This window comes from Pleurodeles waltl, chromosome 1_1, assembly GCF_031143425.1.
Source record: "Pleurodeles waltl isolate 20211129_DDA chromosome 1_1, aPleWal1.hap1.20221129, whole genome shotgun sequence".
NCBI lineage: Eukaryota > Metazoa > Chordata > Amphibia > Caudata > Salamandridae > Pleurodeles > Pleurodeles waltl.
The window spans coordinates 744,294,560-744,316,939 of NC_090436.1; the positions used below are offsets into that span (position 1 = coordinate 744,294,560).

At 42.1% G+C, this 22,380-nt stretch overlaps 1 protein-coding gene across 1 annotated transcript in view; it reads right to left on the reverse strand.

Moving 5' to 3' along the window:
• The window catches only part of SECISBP2 (SECIS binding protein 2), a 279,114-nt gene that overhangs the window by 89,007 nt on the left and 167,727 nt on the right, over positions 1 to 22,380 (reverse strand). The window contains exon 8 of the mRNA XM_069227552.1: positions 16,135 to 16,288. Coding sequence (XP_069083653.1) covers positions 16,135 to 16,288 — 154 coding nt within the window. The remainder of the gene's footprint in view (positions 1 to 16,134; positions 16,289 to 22,380) is intronic.

Sequence of the window (22,380 nt, forward strand, 5' to 3'; positions counted from 1 at the left end):
TCTAAGACTTAGATATAGCCCAATGCCTTTGAGCAAAACTTTATGTTCAGTACTCTCACTGAACTATAATTTGGTTCTGGTTGATCATTTGCTTTAGAGGGCACCCTTTGGTTAACCTTCTTGCACATGTTAATTTTGATTTATATTGATTGAAATGTGTTTGCTGATGCCACGTTTTTTAATTAACAACTTTTTGCCTTCTGTAAGGACCTCAATTTTGAATACACCTTTATGGTTTTGACTTGAATTCTAGTGTTCTGGAGGTTTCATTTATTGGCACTGGTGTTAAGTCTAATGAAGACTCGGACAGTCCATAGCCCACATATCGCCCCTTTTAATTGTTTTAATTAGAGCATCAACTTATCCCTAACTGTCTTTCCAAGATCAAATTGGGTGGCAAATGCAATCATAGAGTTCTCACACCCTTCTACTTGACAGTAGAGCTTGTAGCAAGGCACAAGCACTAAAGCAACCTCTCTTCCATTTAACCAGGCCATCAGAACAACCACATTCCATGAAACATTAAAAAGAGAGTTGACGAACTAGTTGTTTCAGCATTACTTTCACCTATTAAATGCTCAAGACGGGGGTCAAGCAATACCTAAAATGATTCTTTGTAACTGGCTAATGATGCTAGTATGTCTGTATTCTTGGAGTTATGGTTACTCGCCCTCCCCCGGAACACTATATGATCTAGGATCTTTTTGCTATGATGATCCACCATCCGTATTGGTTTTAATGTCTTAATTGCTCTTGCTAAACAACTCATATAAAGTACTCTACCATCAATTGGGTTTTAAATGCACTATATAAACTACTAATATACATCTCACTAACCCTGCATGCGGATGTCAAAGCTACTGAATAAACTGCCTTCCATGACAGGCGAGAGGCTTTGGCAGAGGTTCTAATAGCAAGTCCATTATAACTGATAATTCTGTATTATGTACCAAGAAGAAACACACTGCATGATCAGAGGAAGGACCCAATTAAGACATTCTGAAAATATTTAATCACCAGAAAAGTAATGAATGAGGCTTTCAAAGGGCTTAATGGCCGCTAGGTAGACTACTATAAAATAAAATCAGGTTGTGCAAAATGCAAAGGAAAATGTAATGCCATTTCTTCTGATCACTTCTTTGGGTCGAAAACTTAATGAATACGCCATATGAAGTCTTGTTTTCACTTAAGGGAAAAGGATGTTCTGGTGGAAGCTCTCTTGGCATCCTTAAGAATGTTCATGCACTACTGTGGAAGTCTGAGTAATTGACATTGTAGGAATTCGGGCGCAAAGCTGTTAATTTCAACAACTGTAAGCTGTGGTTATATTCTCTGGTGCTCTGGTTATACGTTTTGGTCAGCACTGTAGATTCCTGTGCCATTGTTCTGATAGGTGAAAAAGATCTAGGTACACACCTGCTAATGGGATAATTCTTACTCTGTTTCATATTCTTGACCACCCTTGTTATTAGAGGAATTGGAGATAAAAGATACAGATATGTCTCTGCCCAATCGAGCCATCACACATTCTCCTTTATCCCTGGAATATTAAAGTAAAGCTGCACAGAACTGACTTTATGTGTTTCCTAAGTCTGTGAACAGATCTAATAAAGACATTCTCGGGCACCAAAGCTTTAATAAATTGTTTGCAATGACTTGGTTGCGAGTTTATGATATTATTCTGCTTAGTATCTCAACATGTACTTTTTGTACCCCTGGCAGGGTAACAGTTGTGATGTTTATTCCTCTAGCTATGGGCCAGTGCCTTAACGTCTGAAATTCCCTTGTTGGTGTACTCCATTTCATTCCGCCCTGCTTTCTTGAGTAATAAAGCGCCCTGGTATCATCTGGATGATTATGTTGTTAGGCGTCAATATCGGTTTGAATGACTTCAGAGTGATGTTCTCTGCTCCGAACACCAGCAAACTAATGAGACTGGTTGAGGCTTAGAATTGATATATCTGGCTAGAGCAGTCCAATCAAGGTGGTATGCATCTGATACTACTACTGGAAAATTGCGGTTTCATCATGTTTTTTTTTATTTCATCCACATGTGAAGCGATGTATAAAAACATGAATCTGTCATTCCAGCTACCTGTGTGCTGGCTCCAAAGGTCCTCTATGTGATCTGCAGAGACCTTATTTACAGTCTAGATTTGGGGAATATGAAACTGCAGGGCTTCATCGATTCCTTCAGGGAAGGGCTTTGCAAGCTGTAAAACGAGGCTCTTTCCAGGAGAAACCTTTCTATTGGATGGCAGACACTGGCTCCCATGAAACATATACTGTTGGCCAATACTGCAACTGGTAATTCATGTTTGCACTGAAACTGGTGTGACTAGAGACAGTTCATGCACAGGCAGTTACAGTTATACATATGTATTGCTTTATTTTTTCTAAGGGTAGCTCTGAGCAATCATTCATGTAGATCGGGACAGATGTAAATTCTTTCCGAGTCAGCAGCCATAACTGCTGCAACTATATGATGTACAGGCAATCTCTGTTTCAACTATGGAAAGAGAGACAGCATCTTGATGTTTTTCCTTCTTCACTCACTCTTGGCTGTTCTGCCGTCCAAGGTGAGCCTGAAGGCCTTCTTTATATATTCACTTGTCATTTGAGATGTCAGTGAGACTTTTGTCCTGCACATGATGGATGACCAGAGCCCCAGCCCATCCCACCTGACTTCGATTGTCAGCTTTCTACCTCTGACCTCTCAGTGCACCCTCCATTATCAACCTGCTGCTTCTACCCCTCTGTGCTGCGTTCCACGGTCCATGTGCTGCCCACGCCCCTACCACCTAACCTCTGTTGCCAGCTCCCATTCCCCTCCCATCCCTCTCTCATTTGACCTCTGTGGTCCGTGTGCTGCCCCCTTGCCCCTTCCATCTGTCCTCCATTGTCGCTGTGCTGCCAAGCTGATCCCACATTCCCTCTGGGGTCAGCTTGCTGCCCCGCTCCTTCCTGCCTGCCCTCTGTGTCCGTGTGCTGCCCCTGCACTCCAGCCAACTCACTGTGGTCATCTTGCTGATCCAAACCTGTATGCCTGCCCTCTGTTGTCAGAGTGCTGCCTCAGCTCCTCTCAACTTATCTGTATACTGCTTCTGCATGGTCTGCCTGCCCTCTGCGGTCAGCTTGCTGCCCCCTTCCTCTCCAGTCTGCCTTCCATTGTTCTTGTGCTGCCCCTTTCCCTCTTGCCTGCCGTTTTTTGTCCGTGTGGTGTGCTGCACATGCCCTCCCACCTACCTTCTGTGGTCAGCATGCTGCCCCTGCCAACCCTTGTTTTGGCTCCCGCTTGATAGATTACCAAGAAACTTTCCAGCAAGAAATTATTGCTACCTTAGGTCATGAGTTAAAGTTACTCGAGATAACTATAACAGGTGAATTTCCATGGTTTAGTACGTTTAAAATGTGCGCCTAACTAGAACGTCCCTGTAACCTTTGTTTTTTTTAAGTGCATTTTTATGTTTTTTTAAAAATCTATTTTCTAACTACAATGTCCGTGTAACCTTTGTTTTTGTCAGTGAATTGCTATGTTTTTTTCCATAAAGTAATTTTTATTACTAGACATTAATCCAACCACAGCTGGCCAACCCCCTATAACTCCCAACCTTGCCTTTGGCCGTGCGTGAGTGGTTGGCCACAGGGCCTTGCCAGCAGCCAGTCCTTGTAGCCTACCCCAAACTACCCAACCCCATGGTGCGCACAGCCTTTGGCCATGTGCAGCAGGAGTTGGCCGCAGGTCAGTGCGGCCTCCTTCCCCAGGCTGATCTTGGCTCTGTGGATCCCATTTCCCGGGGCCCGGCCATGTGGCCTGTGTGCCTCCACAGCACCCAGTGACTATGTTGGTGATGACAGGGTGGGCCTGAAGGCCCCCCTCGGTCCCAGCGAGCTCTCCACCTCCTGTGGGAGCCGGCACTGCTGTGGGAGCCAGCACAGAGCTCCCGCTTTGTGACAGCAATGTTTCCTCCGTTTCCCTCATTGCGAGCGGAGTGTTTGCTTTGACTAGGCAGCAGTTGTCAAAGTTGCCACCAAGTCAGAGTTAACACCTATGTCCTTGGGGTGCCCCCCCCACCCAAGACATAGCAGGAGCCAGGCCTGGGGGGGTGGCGGGCTCCAGGTTATTGGCTTCTCCTTCAATGTAATCTAGCCTGGGAAGGCGGCGGTCTCTGGGGCTGCGCACCACCCCGCACAGTATTTCATTTGAGCCCCAGGGGGGTGGTGGTCCCCGGGGCTGCAGGGGGAACTGCGCGCCACCCCCTATACTGTTTTTGATTGGTGCCCAGAGAGGTGGGGGGCCCGGCACTGTGGAGGGGCAGGGTGACCCCCTCACACCATTTTTTATTAGTGTCCCTGGGAGGTGGTGGTCCCCGGGGCTCCCCCCCAACACTATTTTTCATTAGATCCCCGGGGAGGTGTCAGTTTCCAGGGCTCCGAATGGCCTTGCAGAAATCAGCGTGGGAGCCTGCGCTTGTTTTTTTCTTTCAAAAACATTTCAGTGGATATGCTGCAACGTCTGCTGTATATTGTTTTAAAAAAATGCTATTTTGCTTTGGCCGGGGGGGAATGGGGGTTCGACTGGGACCCCAGTACCAGAGTAAGGGAGTCCGGGTGTCCCTACCTTATCCCCTTTTCTTTTTTTTTCCATCTTCTTTTCTAGGACTCGGCTAAAGCCAAGTCGAAACATGGCTGCCAACTCTTCCTTTCTGAAGTGTTGGCAGCCAATCAGATCACAGCATGAGATCGGGAGGGTTTGCCGAGCCTTTGCGTCCCTATACATAAAAATTAGCTTTTTCATAAATATTCCAAAAATGACTAAAACGTATTTACAACAAATACAAAAAGTGCGCTTTCTGGACCAAAAGCTACCTTTCTGCTAAATTTTGTGTAATTCCGTCCAGTGGTTCGGGCTGTAGACCTGTTCCCTATGGGAATTAAAACTGGAAACACACCTTTTTTGGCCCCCTCCCTTTTTTTTCGCCCTCACTTGACGGATCACCCCGAAACTTTCCAGACAGCAGCTGATGTGAGCGTCAAATGTTTTTTAGACCATTTTGTGAAGATTCGGCAACCAGTGCCAAAGATATAGGCAAGTAAAAAACTGCTTTTTCTATAGAAACTAGGTCCTAACTATAACTACCTAGTGGCGATAGCCACTGGGTACTATGTATGTATACATATATATACATATACAGGGAGTGCAGAATTATTAGGCAAGTTGTATTTTTGAGGATTAATTTTATTATTGAACAACAACCATGTTCTCAATGAACCCAAAAAACTCATTAATATCAAAGCTGAAATTTTTGGAAGTAGTTTTTAGTTTGTTTTTAGTTTTAGCTATGTTAGGGGGATATCTGTGTGTGCAGGTGACTATTACTGTGCATAATTATTAGGCAACTTAACAAAAAAAAATATATACCCATTTCAATTATTTATTATTACCAGTGAAACCAATATAACATCTCAACATTCACAAATATACATTTCTGACATTCAAAAACAAAACAAAAACAAATCAGTGACCAATATAGCCACCTTTCTTTGCAAGGACACTCAAAAGCCTGCCATCCATGGATTCTGTCAGTGTTTTGATCTGTTCACCATCAACATTGCGTGCAGCAGCAACCACAGCCTCCCAGACACTGTTCAGAGAGGTGTACTGTTTTCCCTCCTTGTAAATCTCACATTTGATGATGGACCACAGGTTCTCAATGGGGTTCAGATCAGGTGAACAAGGAGGCCATGTCATTAGATTTCCTTCTTTTATACCCTTTCTTGCCAGCCACGCTGTGGAGTACTTGGACGCGTGTGATGGAGCATTGTCCTGCATGAAAATCATGTTTTTCTTGAAGGATGCAGACTTCTTCCTGTACCACTGCTTGAAGAAGGTGTCTTCCAGGAACTGGCAGTAGGACTGGGAGTTGAGCTTGACTCCATCCTCAACCCGAAAAGGCCCCACAAGCTCATCTTTGATGATACCAGCCCAAACCAGTACTCCACCTCCACCTTGCTGGCGTCTGAGTCGGACTGGAGCTCTCTGCCCTTTACCAATCCAGCCACGGGCCCATCCATCTGGCCCATCAAGACTCACTCTCATTTCATCAGTCCATAAAACCTTAGGAAAATCAGTCTTGAGATATTTCTTGGCCCAGTCTTGACGTTTCAGCTTGTGTGTCTTGTTCAGTGGTGGTCGTCTTTCAGCCTTTCTTACCTTGGCCATGTCTCTGAGTATTGCACACCTTGTGCTTTTGGGTACTCCAGTGATGTTGCAGCTCTGAAATATGGCCAAACTGGTGGCAAGTGGCATCGTGGCAGCTGCACGCTTGACTTTTCTCAGTTCATGGGCAGTTAATTTGCGCCTTGGTTTTTCCACACGCTTCTTGCGACCCTGTTGACTATTTTGAATGAAACGCTTGATTGTTCGATGATCACGCTTCAGAAGCTTTGCAATTTTAAGAGTGCTGCATCCCTCTGCAAGATATCTCACTATTTTTGACTTTTCTGAGCCTGTCAAGTCCTTCTTTTGACCCATTTTGCCAAAGGAAAGGAAGTTGCCTAATAATTATGCACACCTGATATAGGGTGTTGATGTCATTAGACCACACCCCTTCTCATTACAGAGATGCACATCACCTAATATGCTTAATTGGTAGTAGGCTTTCGAGCCTATACAGCTTGGAGTAAGACAACATGCATAAAGAGGATGATGTGGTCAAAATACTCATTTGCCTAATAATTCTGCACTCCCTGTATATATATTTTCACTGTAAGAAAAAGGTTAAAGGGATGGATGTTGTTAAGTAAAAATGTCAGTTAAAACAATGTTTTAACCTAATAAATCCACTACAATTTACTAGCTATAGTTATCTCGTTATAGTTATCTCAGGTAACTATAACTCCTGCCCTAAAGTAATTAGAACTTGTGCCGCCGCCATGCACAGTGTTGTCATCAATGATGTCAATGTTTTAATGCAAAGTAAGATTACTGACAGGGAAAATCAGGGTGGAGAAAATCAAACCTTCAGGAGGTGAGAGAGCCAGCCCAAACAGAGGAAGGTTGTTTAAGGGTCCATTGTGATCACAAGTAAGGTGTCCCAATACAGGAAGTGAAGGTTGACCAGGACCTCTTGGGAGATGCTCCCTTCTACCACCAATACGGTTGGGAACAGAGATCACTTCTCACAACTGAGGGAAAAGAGGTAGTAAGGACCTCTTTGACCCGAGTTGGTTCCCCCTGTTTTAGCTTCATTTCATATTTTATTAATTTCACCCCAGTTGGTTTGGAGATTCAGGTGAAACACTATAAGCTAGCCAGGAATTGGGCCGACAGTTACTGATGATGTGGACTGACTCTGTCTCCCACATTCTGAAGTTCTGCCATGCTAAATATGCAGTTCTATTATCTGAGTAGGAACAGTTTAACAAAACTGGATTACATGAATGACAGTGGAAAAAGCATGTTTGGGAAAAGGCCCCGATTGTGGCTGCTTTGTGGGTCGTGCAACAGACTACTTCTGAAATAAACATAAAGGTGACTGGCACTGAGACCACAATAGATTCCGTGGGCCATCCATTTTCCAATAAAGTTTAGACAAAGCCATCTGCCAAACTGTCATCCCTGGGTAGCTACCAGCAAATCTAATATGATACACCCCGCACCCAAACAAATAGGTCCTACTCTGGATACATTTTTCACACTCTGTTGATGATAAAAGAAGTAGTTGAGTCTTACAGCTAATCCTGGAATGTTTAACCTTTAGTTATTCTGGTCCCTTTGACTGCCTGGAATAAATTGGACATGTGTTGCACATTTTTCATTTTGAAACGGACCCATAAGAAAATGTCCAAAGGGCCAAAATGGCACACATGCCAATTTGTTATAAAACCCCACAATCTATAAGTTTCAATAAAGGTGTTCAAATCAAATAAAAATAAACTTTATTCAGCATAACAATGCTGTAAAAGAACATTATTTAGACTTTCCATACAATCATCATAACAGCAGTGGCATAGTCATAAAAGTTTAAAATCTCATAAAAGACAAGTCAATAATATTCACAGATTCTGGTTACCAAATATGCGAAAAACGTTTGATGCTTAGGAAATATGCCCAGCCAGAGACATTTTAAGGCATGGGCAAAGCAGGCTATGGCCCAGGCCCTAGCCTTTCAGGGGGGCCCTGATAGAGGCAGCTCTGTTCTGTATAGAGTTCTGCCCTGCTGACCTTGAATAATTATTAAACAGATTGTTTTAAATACTCTTTTCTTTTAATGTATTTTTAATGTGGGTGATGTGTGAGAGTCTGTTACAGACATTCTGCAGAGAAATAATGTGTTTATGTTTCATGCAACATTCCTGAAAAAGTTTCTTTTAGATCAAAACAGGACCTCACATATGAGAAATGGGAGGGTGTCATAGAGATTATTTGCAAAAACATTAGTGAGCTTCCACTGTGTTACAATACTGAAAACACACATCACTATCCCTGAATATTAGATGCAGGCACATTTAGAATTTGGATAAGTGTGCTTCTGCACTGTCACTGACGTGGCCAAATGGGCATGAACAAGCTGAAATTGAATCATATATTCAATACTGTTCGGAACAGGGGCCCTCAAAATACGTTTGGCCCAGGGCTCTCAAACTCGTTATGATGTACCTGACAGCAGCGATTATGTAGAATATCTCTTCTTAATACTGAGTGCACCCCTGCTAAAATTAATAACCACACATGTTTCAATCGAATCTAACTGCTGGAGGTATTGGAAACACAATTTATATGAAATGAAATATATAGGACGTAGAATTGCCACAACAAAACAAGTCTGTACTGTCTTACAACAGAAAAGCATTATGTGATTTGAGGACTGAGCTGGGCAGTTGGCAGAGGGGCAGACTGTCAAACCATGAACATTGTTGCCGAAACACAAAGGAGAAGTGTAATGTACTCAGGCGTAACCTGTTGTAGGAGTTCTCTACAACCGTTAAGTAAAGCTCCAACTCATAACCAGGGTCTAATGCAAAATACCTATCCACAGAGGCCTCCCCCTAAGGTGCTAGCTTGGCAAGACCTCTGATGATGGTCATAAAAAGGGACCTTTACCATCTTTCATCAGAGGGGCTACTGACTGAGGTATTATTATATAACTCGGGAAGCCCCAGGCTCGAAAAAGTGCTCTTGATGTAGGATAACCAGGGAATGTCAGCCACTTTTTCAAAGGCCATATAATTGGTGATAATATTTTTCGTGAGACCAGGCTCACACGTGTGCCATATTTTTTACCCACAGCAAAAGGGGAGCTAGCCCTAGTTGATCTTCAAGATAGGGCAAACCAACCACAGACTTAAAGGAAAACGTAGCTGTGCCTGTGGGAATCGATAATGTTTTCAGAAAGCTATTTTGTAATTTCTAAAGCTTGTTACTGTTACAATACCCCCACACACCCGCCCCATAAAACGCCAATGAAATACATTTGGATTTGAACAAAGTCAACATTTTTTATACTGGCCTGTGCCTCAATATGCGAGCAAAACAGAAGATCCCTTCAATGGCTCTTGAGAATTGAAGTGCTCTTAGTGTCAACAAAGGTGCCCATTTAAGTTTAGGGTCATAAGGAATGCCTAGGTAATTAAAACCGCCGACCTTTAAAACTGGAGATCCCTCTATGTGACCGTTTTTGATTTTGTGCTTTTAGGCCTATAGATTAAAATAAAAGACAGACCGGTTACCCTTCAGGACTACAGCACTCATAAACTTCATAAAACCATCCAGGTGCCACTGGAGACCATTTGCAGTTCTGGCTAGGAGGACTGTGTCATCAGTGCAAAGGAATGTGGGTATATAGTGATTCCCCATCTGCATGGTGTCTATCCTCTTCTGGAGAAGATGCCCCTTGAGACAGTTTAAGTAAATTAAAAATACAAACGGGGCTAAAATGCAACCTTGACAGACTCCCTGAAAAAGGGTTATAGATAGTGTAAGGTCTCCAGTGGGATAACAAATCCTTACTGAGGTATCCTAGTGTAATCTAAATAAAAGTGTGACTAGCGGTTTTTCCACCCCATGCTTTTCAAAATGTTTCATAGTTTGGATCAATTTACAATGTCGAAAGCACTTGACAAGTCTATAAAGGCCAAGTGCATTGCGGTGTTTTCTGTGTAAACATATGTACCTATTATTAGGGGCAATTAAGGGCCTCATGTACTATCGCTGGATTTTGCAACTTCCTAATTGAACTTTTGCAACTCGCAATTAGGAAGTCGCAAGCTGCGATGTACACAGTTTGCATTTCCCAGTGGGTTGCAAATGGACCTGCCTCATCAATGTTCATGAGGTAGGTCGCACTTTGCGACGCATTGGGAATGGCCTGTAATCACAGGGATGGTGGCCTGCTGGGGTCAGCAGACCACCATGCCTATGATTGCTTTTTAAATAAAGCAACTTATTTTTTTTTTATTTTTTTTTTTTAAATGCAGCCTGTTTTTGTAAAGGAAAACGGGCTGCATTTCAAAATGAAAAATGAAAAGTTGCTTTATTTAAAAAGCAATCATAGGCATGGTGGTCTGCTGACCCCAGAAAAGTTTCCTTTTCATTTTTTAAGAGCAGGCAGTGGTCTGTGGGACCAGTGCCCGCTCTTAAAAAATGTTGGCGCTCACATTCACAAAGGGGACATTCACTCTGGGGACCCCTTCCCCTTTGTGAATGGGTTGCCACCTCCTTCACAGAGTCGGTAAAATCGGAATGTTTTGCGACCACATTCCGGTAGCAAAACATTCATACATGCCCATGCGACTCGACGCCCTTAACACGCCCCTTCCTAATGCTGACTCGCAAACCCTATTTTGCGAATCAGTAACAGTCCAATTTGCCACTTGCAACCACATTAACCTTTTGTACATGTGGCCCTAAGACACTGTTCTGTGGTTCCACTACCTTGTCTAAATCCGTAGTGGACATCCAAAATACTAATATTTGACTCCAGCCAGTCCTCAAATCTCACCAATAGTACCCTGCCTAAAATCTTCATAGCCGAGTCCAACAAGGATATTTGACGAAAACAGGCAGGGCTCAATCTGTCCCCCTTCTTGAAGATGGGTACAATAACTGCTTCCTTTCAAGTGGGTCAGAGGAGACCAGTTATTGCAGCACGATAAACATTTGTGAGGAATTGGTTCCATAATTCAACATTTTCTTTAAAAAAGTCCACGGGAACATCATCTGGGCCCAGGGTTTGCCACTTTTACTCATTCTAATAGCTGAGACTACGTCATCTAACCCAATAGACTAAGGGCCCGATGTACTACAGCATTTTCTGGTCACAAGCGGCAAAAATCGCTGTTTGTGACCGCAAAATGGGCATGTACGATTCCTATTTTGTGAGTCGGTCGCAATTACCAACTCGCAAAATAGGGATTTGCAACTCGCAATTAAGAAGTGGCGTCTCGGGTGTTCATTTCTAACTGCGCATCACAGGGGTAATGTATGATTGTTTTGTGACTGAAATTGCAGTCGCAAAACAATCGCAGATGCCACCAATTTCAAATTGGGACCTCTTCCCCTTTGTGAATGGGTGCGAAAATATTTTTGCAGAACAGGCCGTGCTGCCACAGACCACTGCCTGCTTGATAAAAATGAAAAAAGAAATAAAGATTTTTAGTTAGGAATGCAGCTCGTTTGCATTTTAAAAAAAAACTGCTTTATTTAAAAGCAGTCACAGACATGGTGGTCTGCTGCGGTCCCTGTGAGCGCAGCCATTCCCAAATTGCGACCTACCTCATGAATATTAAGGAGGTAGGTCATTTGCGACCCCACTGGGAATCGCAAACAATGTGAGTTACACTGTTGTGCATTCGGCTTTGCAACTTGCAAATGAGTGGCAAATTGTGAGTCACAAAACTTGCGGTCGTACATCTGGCCCTAAATGCTAGAGCCCTTTCCTTATCGTCTGCTGTCATAACCCAGAGACCACATTCTGTATAGGGGTTAATCTTAGAGTTAAAAAACTAAAGAAAAAAGAGAGACCCAAAATTTGAGTGAAATTAAACAACGAATCTTGGATGGAGACGCTGATGAAAACAAAGGTCGATTAACCACCTCCCAGAATAATTTAGAGTCCTTTAATTCCCCTGCCGTGAGGAGATCAGCCCAAGCTAGCTCTCTAAATTTAGATTTCCTGTCCCTGAGCCTGGCTTTATAAAGCGATCTTGCTGATTTGATGGTCTACTGATTCCCCGGTAAGATTTTAGGATGACTTCAAAGCCCGATGAGCCTTGGAGCATGCTAAACTAAACCAGTGTTGTTGGGGGGATGGTGATCAGGAGCTGCATTTTGAGGTTAGAGCTGCTGAAACTACATAACATGACAAAACTCTCTATTATCAGACTCCGGGTGCATCGTTATCTAAACAAATATTCATTTGGGCAAGATTTTGTGACTCTACGGACCTCAAAGAATGTGATGAATCAACAGTGGCCCACTTAATGCAAAGGCAACTATTAGCAGAAAAGTGATAGAAGGTGGCTGCTCTGTAATTCTACCGCTCTCTACAGATGGCAATTAAATTAAAAAACCAGGGGATTATGGTCACTCTCACAGTTTGCTAAAATTTTAAATTCTTATATTAAAAAGCCATGTACTTTCGAAATTAACATGAAATCAATACTGTTATGAGCACCACCCCCTGTAAAGGTTAGGCAACAATTTAGATGCTCTGGGACACACTCACTTGCAAAGTGGAGGTCATGATTAAGTATCATATTATTAATTACGTCCTCAAATACCATAAGCTTAACATGGGTCACCTCCTGGTTCATGTGGTCCTCCAAGCCACAGACCGGGGACACACTAAAAGGGCTTTAGGTAAAGGTAAAATCATCCACCCAGAACATACAACATGAACTTATATTACAATTCATTTTTACAATACGGTCCCCTCTGTCCCGCCCCCCCACAAGACACAAGGGCAAGGGAGTTATGTCTACTGGCAGGAACGTGAGCAGGTTAGGGTCGGGAGGAACAAAGATTGTAGATGGTGAATTCAGAAATGGTGGGTGGAGAGTCCCCCTTAATTGTCAATCAATGTGCTGCAAATTTCCCAGTGGGGCGAATCGGTTCCTTAAGGGAATAGCAGACTGGGTGTCTCAACAGGGGAATTCCTAGGTGCCTTCTGGTCATTGGTTTGAGTGTGGTGAGATTCATAACAGAAGCCCAAAGATAAGGCTCTAATTCTTCCCTGTGTGTCTGTCAGGTCCCCTAATGCAACTAATAATTTCCTCATCAAAGATGGGTTTTTTAAGTTAACAACAACACAGTAGCCAAAGGTAGAACATTGGGAATAGCAGGGAATCTAGCTACTGGAGAGGCAGGACCACTGAAGATTATGACTCTGGGCCATACTACTGTTGGTTGAATCTAAATTAACCAAATGAGGTGTTTTTTTTGCCAGGGAGTACTTGACTAAAGCAGGTACCAGGCTGTTTGCCCTTCGGCAGAACTCAACTGCAACACTGGTGGACCCAGCAATATGGGTTAACTTGCATAAACCTAGAAGCATCAGATGGAAAAGACTGGACCTGGGAGGTTTGGCCTAAAGACTGAATTCAAGCCAAGATATTCTCAGTTACCTTTTCAAAGTGCATAAAAATATCAGAACGTACAGTTCAACATAGCCTGTAATTTGCCAAAAAGCCCATCCCAATGATCCCTCACAATGATGTTCAACTAGTCTGCAAGCAAGGCTTTCAGTCTCTCTTCCCAATGGATATTGGAGGGCAGTCTGGTTCCTTAGGGACAGCTATGAATATAGGGGTAGTTTTCAGTCTTGTCACAGGTTAAGTGTTTTTCCGACATTTCTTTAAAGGGGAGACAGTTGATTGAGGATGGATGTCAGCAACTACTTCCAAGACCTCCACAGAGGAATCTGCCTGTGCACAGTAAATACTAGGATGCTCTTTTCTACTGGTGTCATGCTTTGCTGGATGGGGCAAGCGGTCCGGCAACATTTTTCCTCCACCACCTTGTTAGAAGTTGAAGTGGAGGTAGATGAAAGGTCAGGGGCCCAGCTTACTAATCACGGATTATGCAGAAAGACTTCTAGCAGCATCTATTCTTTCCTCAAAACGGCTTATCTCCAAATCGATAGTGCCCATGAAAGAGGACAGATAGGTGGTAATAGATGGGACTTGCTTGTTCGGGGGCTCTCTCCTGCCATTGGAGGCAGTGGCTTTTCTCTTGCGCATAGTCACACAACAATGTCAGACTTCACCAAGACTTGAATAAAAGTTTCACTTCGGGGTGTAACACAACCGAGCTTGCTAACCATACCTTACAGAGTGGATCAAGAGTTGTTTCACGCTTGGCCAGGGGGAGTGGCCCTGCCTTTTCCTGTCGGTGACAGGCAAAGACCAACTGCCTCTTGTTCTTCGTCCGGGCACGTCCTGTGCTGCAGGAGGGAAACAGGCCTTATAAAGCACCCAACTGACTCTCAGCACTCTCCCCGCGTCCTCAACGCCGCAGGCACTTAGGTCTTTGTAGTTCGCCTCTCCTGGGCTTTAAAGCATAGCCCGACTGATGAAAGCACCCTCAATAAAGGTGTTTGGCAACTTATACATTATACAGGTTGCACTCATGACCACTGTGTTAGGTATGATATAATACACCTATGCTTTAGTGTTTTTAGATTTGGTATGTGTTCCAGGCCAGGTGGGGGCATTGTGTTACTTGAAATTGTTAGTATTTTATGCAAATTTGTTAGATTTTATAGTTATATTAAATATGAGAAACCTGAGGTTATGTTATACTGTCTTTATCTTACATACTTGGTGTATAAAATATATGATACAATAAAATAAAAATAAGAAGCCTACTTTTTTAACAACTCCAACTGTCAAAAAGATAACTATGAGGTGATAGATTTGGTTTTGATAATGATCTTGATATTGATTGTGAAGTGTAGGCTCTCAATGATCATTTAGTTTATTTTACTGTTGCAACCCGTGACATATATTTTGCACTTTTTGTTAGTTGCTCAGGGAATACAGCAGTCAAACACCACAGTCATAGCATTCTTTCTAAATACATAAAATCAGTTTCTGTGACCGACAGGTCTGTTCTGAGGGAAGAGCTCACTGGCAGAGGGGACTGACAACTTGCCATTTGAAATCTTAGAACTGAACACAGGTCTGGATATTTAGGTAGGAACTGTAATGAGAAAATATATGGAAAACTGGTAGGCCCAGCAAGAAATGAATCAAGAGGCCATACCTCCCTAGCTGGTAGGACCAGCAATAAATCAATAAAGAGGCCACATTTCCCTAGCTGACTGGGCCCAACATGAACACGTTCTGAAAATCTCTATCATACCAAATCCCCAACCATAGTGTTTACTTTATTTCTTACAAACTAACACATGCTCACCTGCTTTACCTACAAACATTTGTTAAGTGAAACCACATGCTCATCCTACTGACTGAACGTTAAGACAAAGCATCATTCTCACATCACTGAAGAATCTCTATAATTCCTGAGCAACCACAAAGTCTCTATGTAAACGCTGTTTGAACAATGAAAACACTCGCAATCTGACCTTCATGATATACGCTGACTTCCACATACGACCTAATTCGACATTATCAACCAACCACCAAACATCAGGTTCTCTCCAAACAAGCACTCTTCACACAATAAACACTAGTCACCATTCATCAAATATCTATAAAACAAAACACATATCACAAACTCTCCAATAAAAAGGAGGCATGTCACAGACCAATCAACAAGAAACCAATTTAAGCAGGCAATCTGACCCCAACACTTGAAGCAGTGCTTCATCTACATAGCCGTTTCTTCCCCCTGATGACCTTACCACTTTGACCAACCAGCACATAATCACACACCACAATAACACAACCATAGTCTTACATACACAGCTGCACCTACAGATCCCCAGCTAGACCTGCACTAACAGAAGGTTAGAAACACTCAATTTTAAACCATATCTGCGTTTCCTCGCCTCAAAGTGGGGAAGAATTCCAGAATGTAAGAACCAGACAATCGGATTCAATGTGATGGGCATACTCTTGGCGATGTATGTGTTACTCACACTGCAGTGCTGGTATAATAGATATAAATACCTGTCAGTTGCAGATCTTGGTTATTCTCACTAGCACTTTGGTCTTCAGCAACTTCATATGGATCCTGAGGTAGGCTCTCCTTATCAAGTGAGATCACATCCTGACCTTCCTGCAAGCGGCTTATCTTCCTCTGTTCTCTCTCTTTCAAAATAATCTACAACAAACATGTAAACAAAAAGCACATTATATGATGGACATTGTAAAGATAAATCTACTCCGATGTAGATGAAATAAAGTTTATTGTGGATAAAACACCCTGCCACAATAAGAGGTAAAGCAAATGAAACCGTTTCCCACAACCGCTTCTCCACTTCTCCCTCATGTTCCATGTTAACTCAAGCATTCCAGCTTAGACCACTACCAAAATCCTACCCGGACAACTAACAATGAATGTATAAATCACCACAATATATCTTCGATAAAACAACAATAGTTAAGAAAATAAATAAAGTATAGATGAGTTCAATATAATTTCCTACAACATTATTCATCACAAATATAATCTTTACATTTTTGGGGATTAATAATCCTGTCAAACCTTCCAACTTTTGTTTCATACAGTGTACAAATGACAGTACAGGTTGGAGGCGGAGCACCACTTATACCATCCTCTTCCACTTCACTCTCAACCCTGGTGTTTTGGTTCTTACTAAGATGTTCCCCAAATAACCAGTTCAAGTACAATTAACTTTATTTCGGCCGAAGCCATAAAAGGTTAAATAAATATACAAAATATGATTAAAAACAGATAGTAAAAAGTAACTCATTACCATTAAGAAGATGACATGAATAGCAGCATGAATTATGATAAAAAGCACTACATAATAGAGATCCAATTTATTGTAGATGGCTCTGAATCACCAGTTCCAGAGTTGCATACTCCTATCCATCTGTTTTTTATGCCTTTTCCTTTATATAAGGAAACCCACCTCAGGTGTCACACCTTACTATCCACCAACAAACCTGATTTGCAGAACACTTTCACCACTCTCACCAGATGATAAAACCTTCACTCACTTTTCTTACACATACCAGGCTTCTTGACCCTAACAAAATCACTATCATGTATATCACTTCTTTGCAATTATGGTTGCAGTCATAGAACTTCTTACAACACCCCTGTGCTTTACCTAAATTCTTTGTAACCAACTCAGGAGTCCACTCACTCATCCCAGACTTCGCAAACTAACCCACATTACATCTTCTTAATGGGAACCTGCCTCTCATGAGCTCAATTGGACTGCATCCAGTAGAGACACACGGTGTAACTATGTACGTCCACACAGTTCTCCACACTTCCTTCTTTCACAACAATCCTGCATTACTCACCAATCATATTGCATTTTCTATCACTCTGTTAAAGCCTCAACAGCACCATTACCAGCAGGGTGATAAACCGAAGTGGTGTTATGTACGATACCATTCTTTTCCACATCCTCTTTAAAGACCTCGGAGGTGAATTGAGGACCATTATCTTTTATGAAACATTTGGGAAAACCCTCTCTGAAGAAAATTCTGTCTAGAAAATTCACCACCACTTGGGAATTAGCTGTTGACACAATTCAATTTCTGGCCTTTTAGCATAATGATCAAACATGCAATTATCTACTTGGACACATTACCCTCATAAATATATGATATCAAGACTAATTCTCTCCCATGGCATTTTCGGACATATAATAGGATTTAGCAGTGGCTTGAAAGTGATTAAAGTTTTCTCTAAGTCCTATGGTTATATCTATTCGAGGCCACCAATAAAGTTTTTTCACTCTGCTCTTTGTTTTTGTAATTCCCAAATGTCCTTCGTGACATATGCCCAATAATCTGTCCCTGTGAATACTTGGAGGAATTGTGCTCCCATGGCTTACTGCTTTACAATCCTCTTCAGACAACTCATGCCTCAATGCCCAAAAGACTTGAATATTCTCCTCCAAATCACTCATATTAGGCCAACCTGTACGCATGCTCTGTCACAACTTCGGTGGACCTCTGATCCTTCTCCTAAGCTTCCCTCCATTCAACTCCCAGGACACCAAGTATTTCTTCTGTAACATGCGCCACACAGCATTCCTCAAATTTATTTTCACTTGTGAGTTTCGTTGAAATAGGTAATCAGCTGAAAAACTATCAGTTTTGACCATAATACCAGGCACATAACTCACACTATAATTGTCATTTAATAATCTAAGGGACAAATGAGCCAGGTGGAGAGATGCACTGAACAAGCCTCCTGCAGTTTAAACCTTAGTGAGTGGCCAATGATCACTTTGCAACATTAATCGAGACCCTCATATTAATGGTATATACTGTTCCAGTCCCCACACATGTTAAAGCTTCCTGTTCTATTAAAGAGTACTTTTCTTCGGAGGGGGGCAGTGAATGGGAGGCAAAAGCTATAACACCTTTTTCCTTGTTCATCCATGTGTGAGAGAACTCCACCAAAACCTTTGATACTTGTGTCCCTGGTAACTATGCTCTTCAGACTAGGATCAAAACCTTGTAATTCAGAGGTACATGAAATGTCACTTTTATTCAACCGAAAAGCATCCTCACACTTCTTGAATATTTTAAACATGTGTCTCTGGAACATAGGTGCTGCCGATGCCAGACCTAAAGTAACTCACAAATTGGAAACACCCGGAGGGAGTAAAGCAAGCCATGAGCCTGCGGCTTTTCAGGGGACAGGACACCTGATGGTACTCTGATTTTAAATCAATGGTGTTAAACCATTCTATACCCTTAGTTAACTGCAACATTTCATGAATCTTAGAAAAGGGAAACTGATAAACCAAAATGTTTCTGTGGAGATCTCTTAAATCAACACATAGGCTGTGTTTGCCTTTGGCATATCGTGCCACCACTAAAGATGTGACCCATTCAGAAGGTTTAATTCTGTGTAGTTAAGAGGAGTCAACAAGCAAACCACACATTAGTGTCTTCATTATCAACGTCTTGCGAGTCCTGACTCAAAATCATCATCCAACACCATAATAGCACTTCCTTTTCCAAACCTTTTGGAAATGTCCCATGATCCTGCATGCAGAACAGTGTTGATTCAGGGCAGGATATTTTTTACCGCTGGCAAGACGACCAGAGAAACCACACCTGTTGCACTTTATAACAGTATCTGAATTTCTTGTCCTCTCTTTATTATTCTCAGAAAGTAATGCCTTGGCACACCTCCCAGTCAACTCTGTACATTTCAGTATATCTATTACTGCCTGCAGTGAAGCTTCCCCTTTCATCCATAAGTTATCATGTATTTTAGGATTAACAGCATGCATAACGATTTGGTCACAAATAGGTTTATTGTGTAATGCTCCAAATTGACAAGTCAACAGCTAGATTCTTTAATAAAGAAACATAATCTTCAATAGATTCTTGTTTAGATTGCTTCCTGTGGTACAATCGGTACCTGCTTATACCAATGCAAACTATGGGACCATAAGATATGTCCAAGTTTTCAAGTGCACTGCTAAACACATCACCTTGCCCTGGCTGTCTAGGTTTCTTTTCTATGCTATTGTAGGTTTTTAAAGCTGACAGACCCAGGCAGTGTAAAAGTACTATTTTCCTCTTATCAGATGTCAAATCTGCATCATCATCAAATGTTGAAATGTAATTTAAAAATGTGAATGTTTGATTTGTCCTGCATTCTGTACATCATCAGTAATTTTTGCATTTGTCACCATAAGTGAGAAGGGTATGAACAGACGGGAGTCCCAGGCTGACTATGCCACCAGATTCAAGCTAGCCTAGTTGATGAGGGGTGATACTCTGAAACCAGTCTCAGGATGCTTGTTTCTGGTCCAGGGCGAGCCTGGCCTGTCAGTTCCGGCTGGACTGTTCCCATGGGAGCAGGGTCAAGACTGAGCAAAAATCTGTTGGATTAAACCCAGGTCTGTGACTCGGGTGAATGTTTGATTTGTTCCGCATACCATCCATCATCTGTTCTTTTTGCGGTAACCAATATGGTGGCATGTACATCGTTTTTAGTGTGATTTTGCAATCATGACCTCACGTTAGGCATCCTGTGCTGAACATGTTAAGCGCTTGGGAGAGGAGCACGAGGATGGAATGACGAGGAGCACGCAGATAGAACAGTAAGTGCAAGTTAAATTGCTCAAATAACACACTTAAAATTTTGCGCAGTATAAATTCCCATATGAATCTTGGACGTGGACTCCCAAGAAGACGGTAGCAGTTGTAGCTAGTATATACTCATAAATCCTTAAAGTCAGTCACATAGTGCTGTTAGTAGTTACACGACGAAATTGCCTCTCCAGCTTTAATTTATCTGTAATATGGCTGATTCGTAGATTCGTGTGTCAGGATCGCTTGTCACCACATTTGTAAAGATGAATCTACTCATGTGTAGATACAATCAAATTTATTGTAGATAAAACACCCTGGCACAATAAGAGAGAAAGCAAATGGATCAGTTTCCTCCGACTGCTTCTCCACTTCTCACTCACGTTCCATGTTACTTCACAGCATTCTAAATTAGACCACTGAGGAAATCCTTCAGGGACAACTAACAATAAATGTATAAAACATCACAACAGACATAACACATTGTGAGTATTTATTTTTTACTTTTATTTGGAAGCATGGGAATGTGAATGATATAGGCTTAGGAGGGATGACTGACAACTGACAGCAAAGAACTGCAGCTAGATAAGGAACAGGTCTCCAATAAATCTAAAATTTATCAATGAGCAATAAGTTGCCTGGCCTCATTACTAATAATTCTGTCAACACCGCTTTTTCGATTTGCATAGAAAAAGTATATTAGTGATTTGATATGTCCAACTGATCTACATGGCCTTATTGCCTCCAGCAATGTTGGAATAGGAAATGTTTTTAAACTGGCCACAATTCAGATGAGGCAGTATAACAATGCTGTGCTTCTTTCTTTTAATTACAGTTCAAACACACAATGTAAGTAAGGACACTCATTGCGCAACACACTTTGAGGACCTATAACTTACTTTTCCATGCCACTACAAAATTGATCAAATGCACACCACTTGCAGATTATCTCTGAAGCCTGTAATTTAAACACTAAAGTAGACTGATTGTGCACGTATAACGAAAGACAAACTTATTTTATCTATTTATGTGCACTGCTTTATTTGAAAGTATACAATAATTTTCACAAGTATATCTCTATAGCAGTTAGTAAACTGGAATACAACACAGACCTAGTCCTATATAGCCTTTAGAATGCATTACATTACAGCTCCAAATTATGTTAATAAACTCATTGCAAATTGCATCGAACTTCAGGTTCTGATCTCTATGTACAATAATCCCTATGTAGTTCAACCACTCGGATACTCTCAGTGGTGGACGTTTTTCCATTTTCCATTTTCAAACCATAAGGGATCTATCCAACCTAGAACTAATGAAAACAACTCATGTTGGACACTCAAAAGCGGATATCTAGTCTGTTAACACCAGATCTGTAAGACTGAGGTTTGGACCAAAAGTAGTCTATTTCTTGGAGCATCCAAACCTAGTACATACCTTACGTGAATAGGACTGAGTAAGACCAAGAACACATTATTCCAATCATCCAAGCCATTAGAATTTGAATTTGAAAGCATATCATCAATCATTTAGTATACCTTGTTGTTTTATAACAAATTCTTATTAGTTTTAAAACCATCAAGTAAAGGACATTTACATACGCATTTCACTGTCACAATGTACTGTGCTACGAACAAGTCACATTTCGAGTTCATGCTATGACAAGATATGGGAGAGGTGTGCAGCATGTTTCCGTGGGCACCCGCGGGCAATGTAAACAGACTTTTCATGATGGGAGCACTAGTCCACTCCTTCCCTCCATTCCACCAGGGTCGTGGCACTGGGGGAATGCCACCTTTGGGCCAAGTCCCTTTTATCCACCAATGTGGCGACACCCACAAATGTGCGGTCAGCCCGAGAGCCTCCAAACTCAACAACCATCTCCAGCAGACCCACCCTAGGGGGTCAGGTCAGGATCCGGCTCCAGGACTTCAGAGAGTTTGTTGCTCACTTGCTGCCAATACACTGAAATGAGTGAGCAAGACCAAGCAACACAGTAAAAATCTGCTCGGGCTTCCGAGCAGCGGGAGCAGGCCAGGCGAGGCAGTTTGCCAGCCCGATGCAAGCGTACCAGGTTAAGGTAGGCCACATACAAGTAGTTCAGTTTGATCAATCGAAGGTGAACAAAAAGTGCTACTATGCACAGGGCCAACT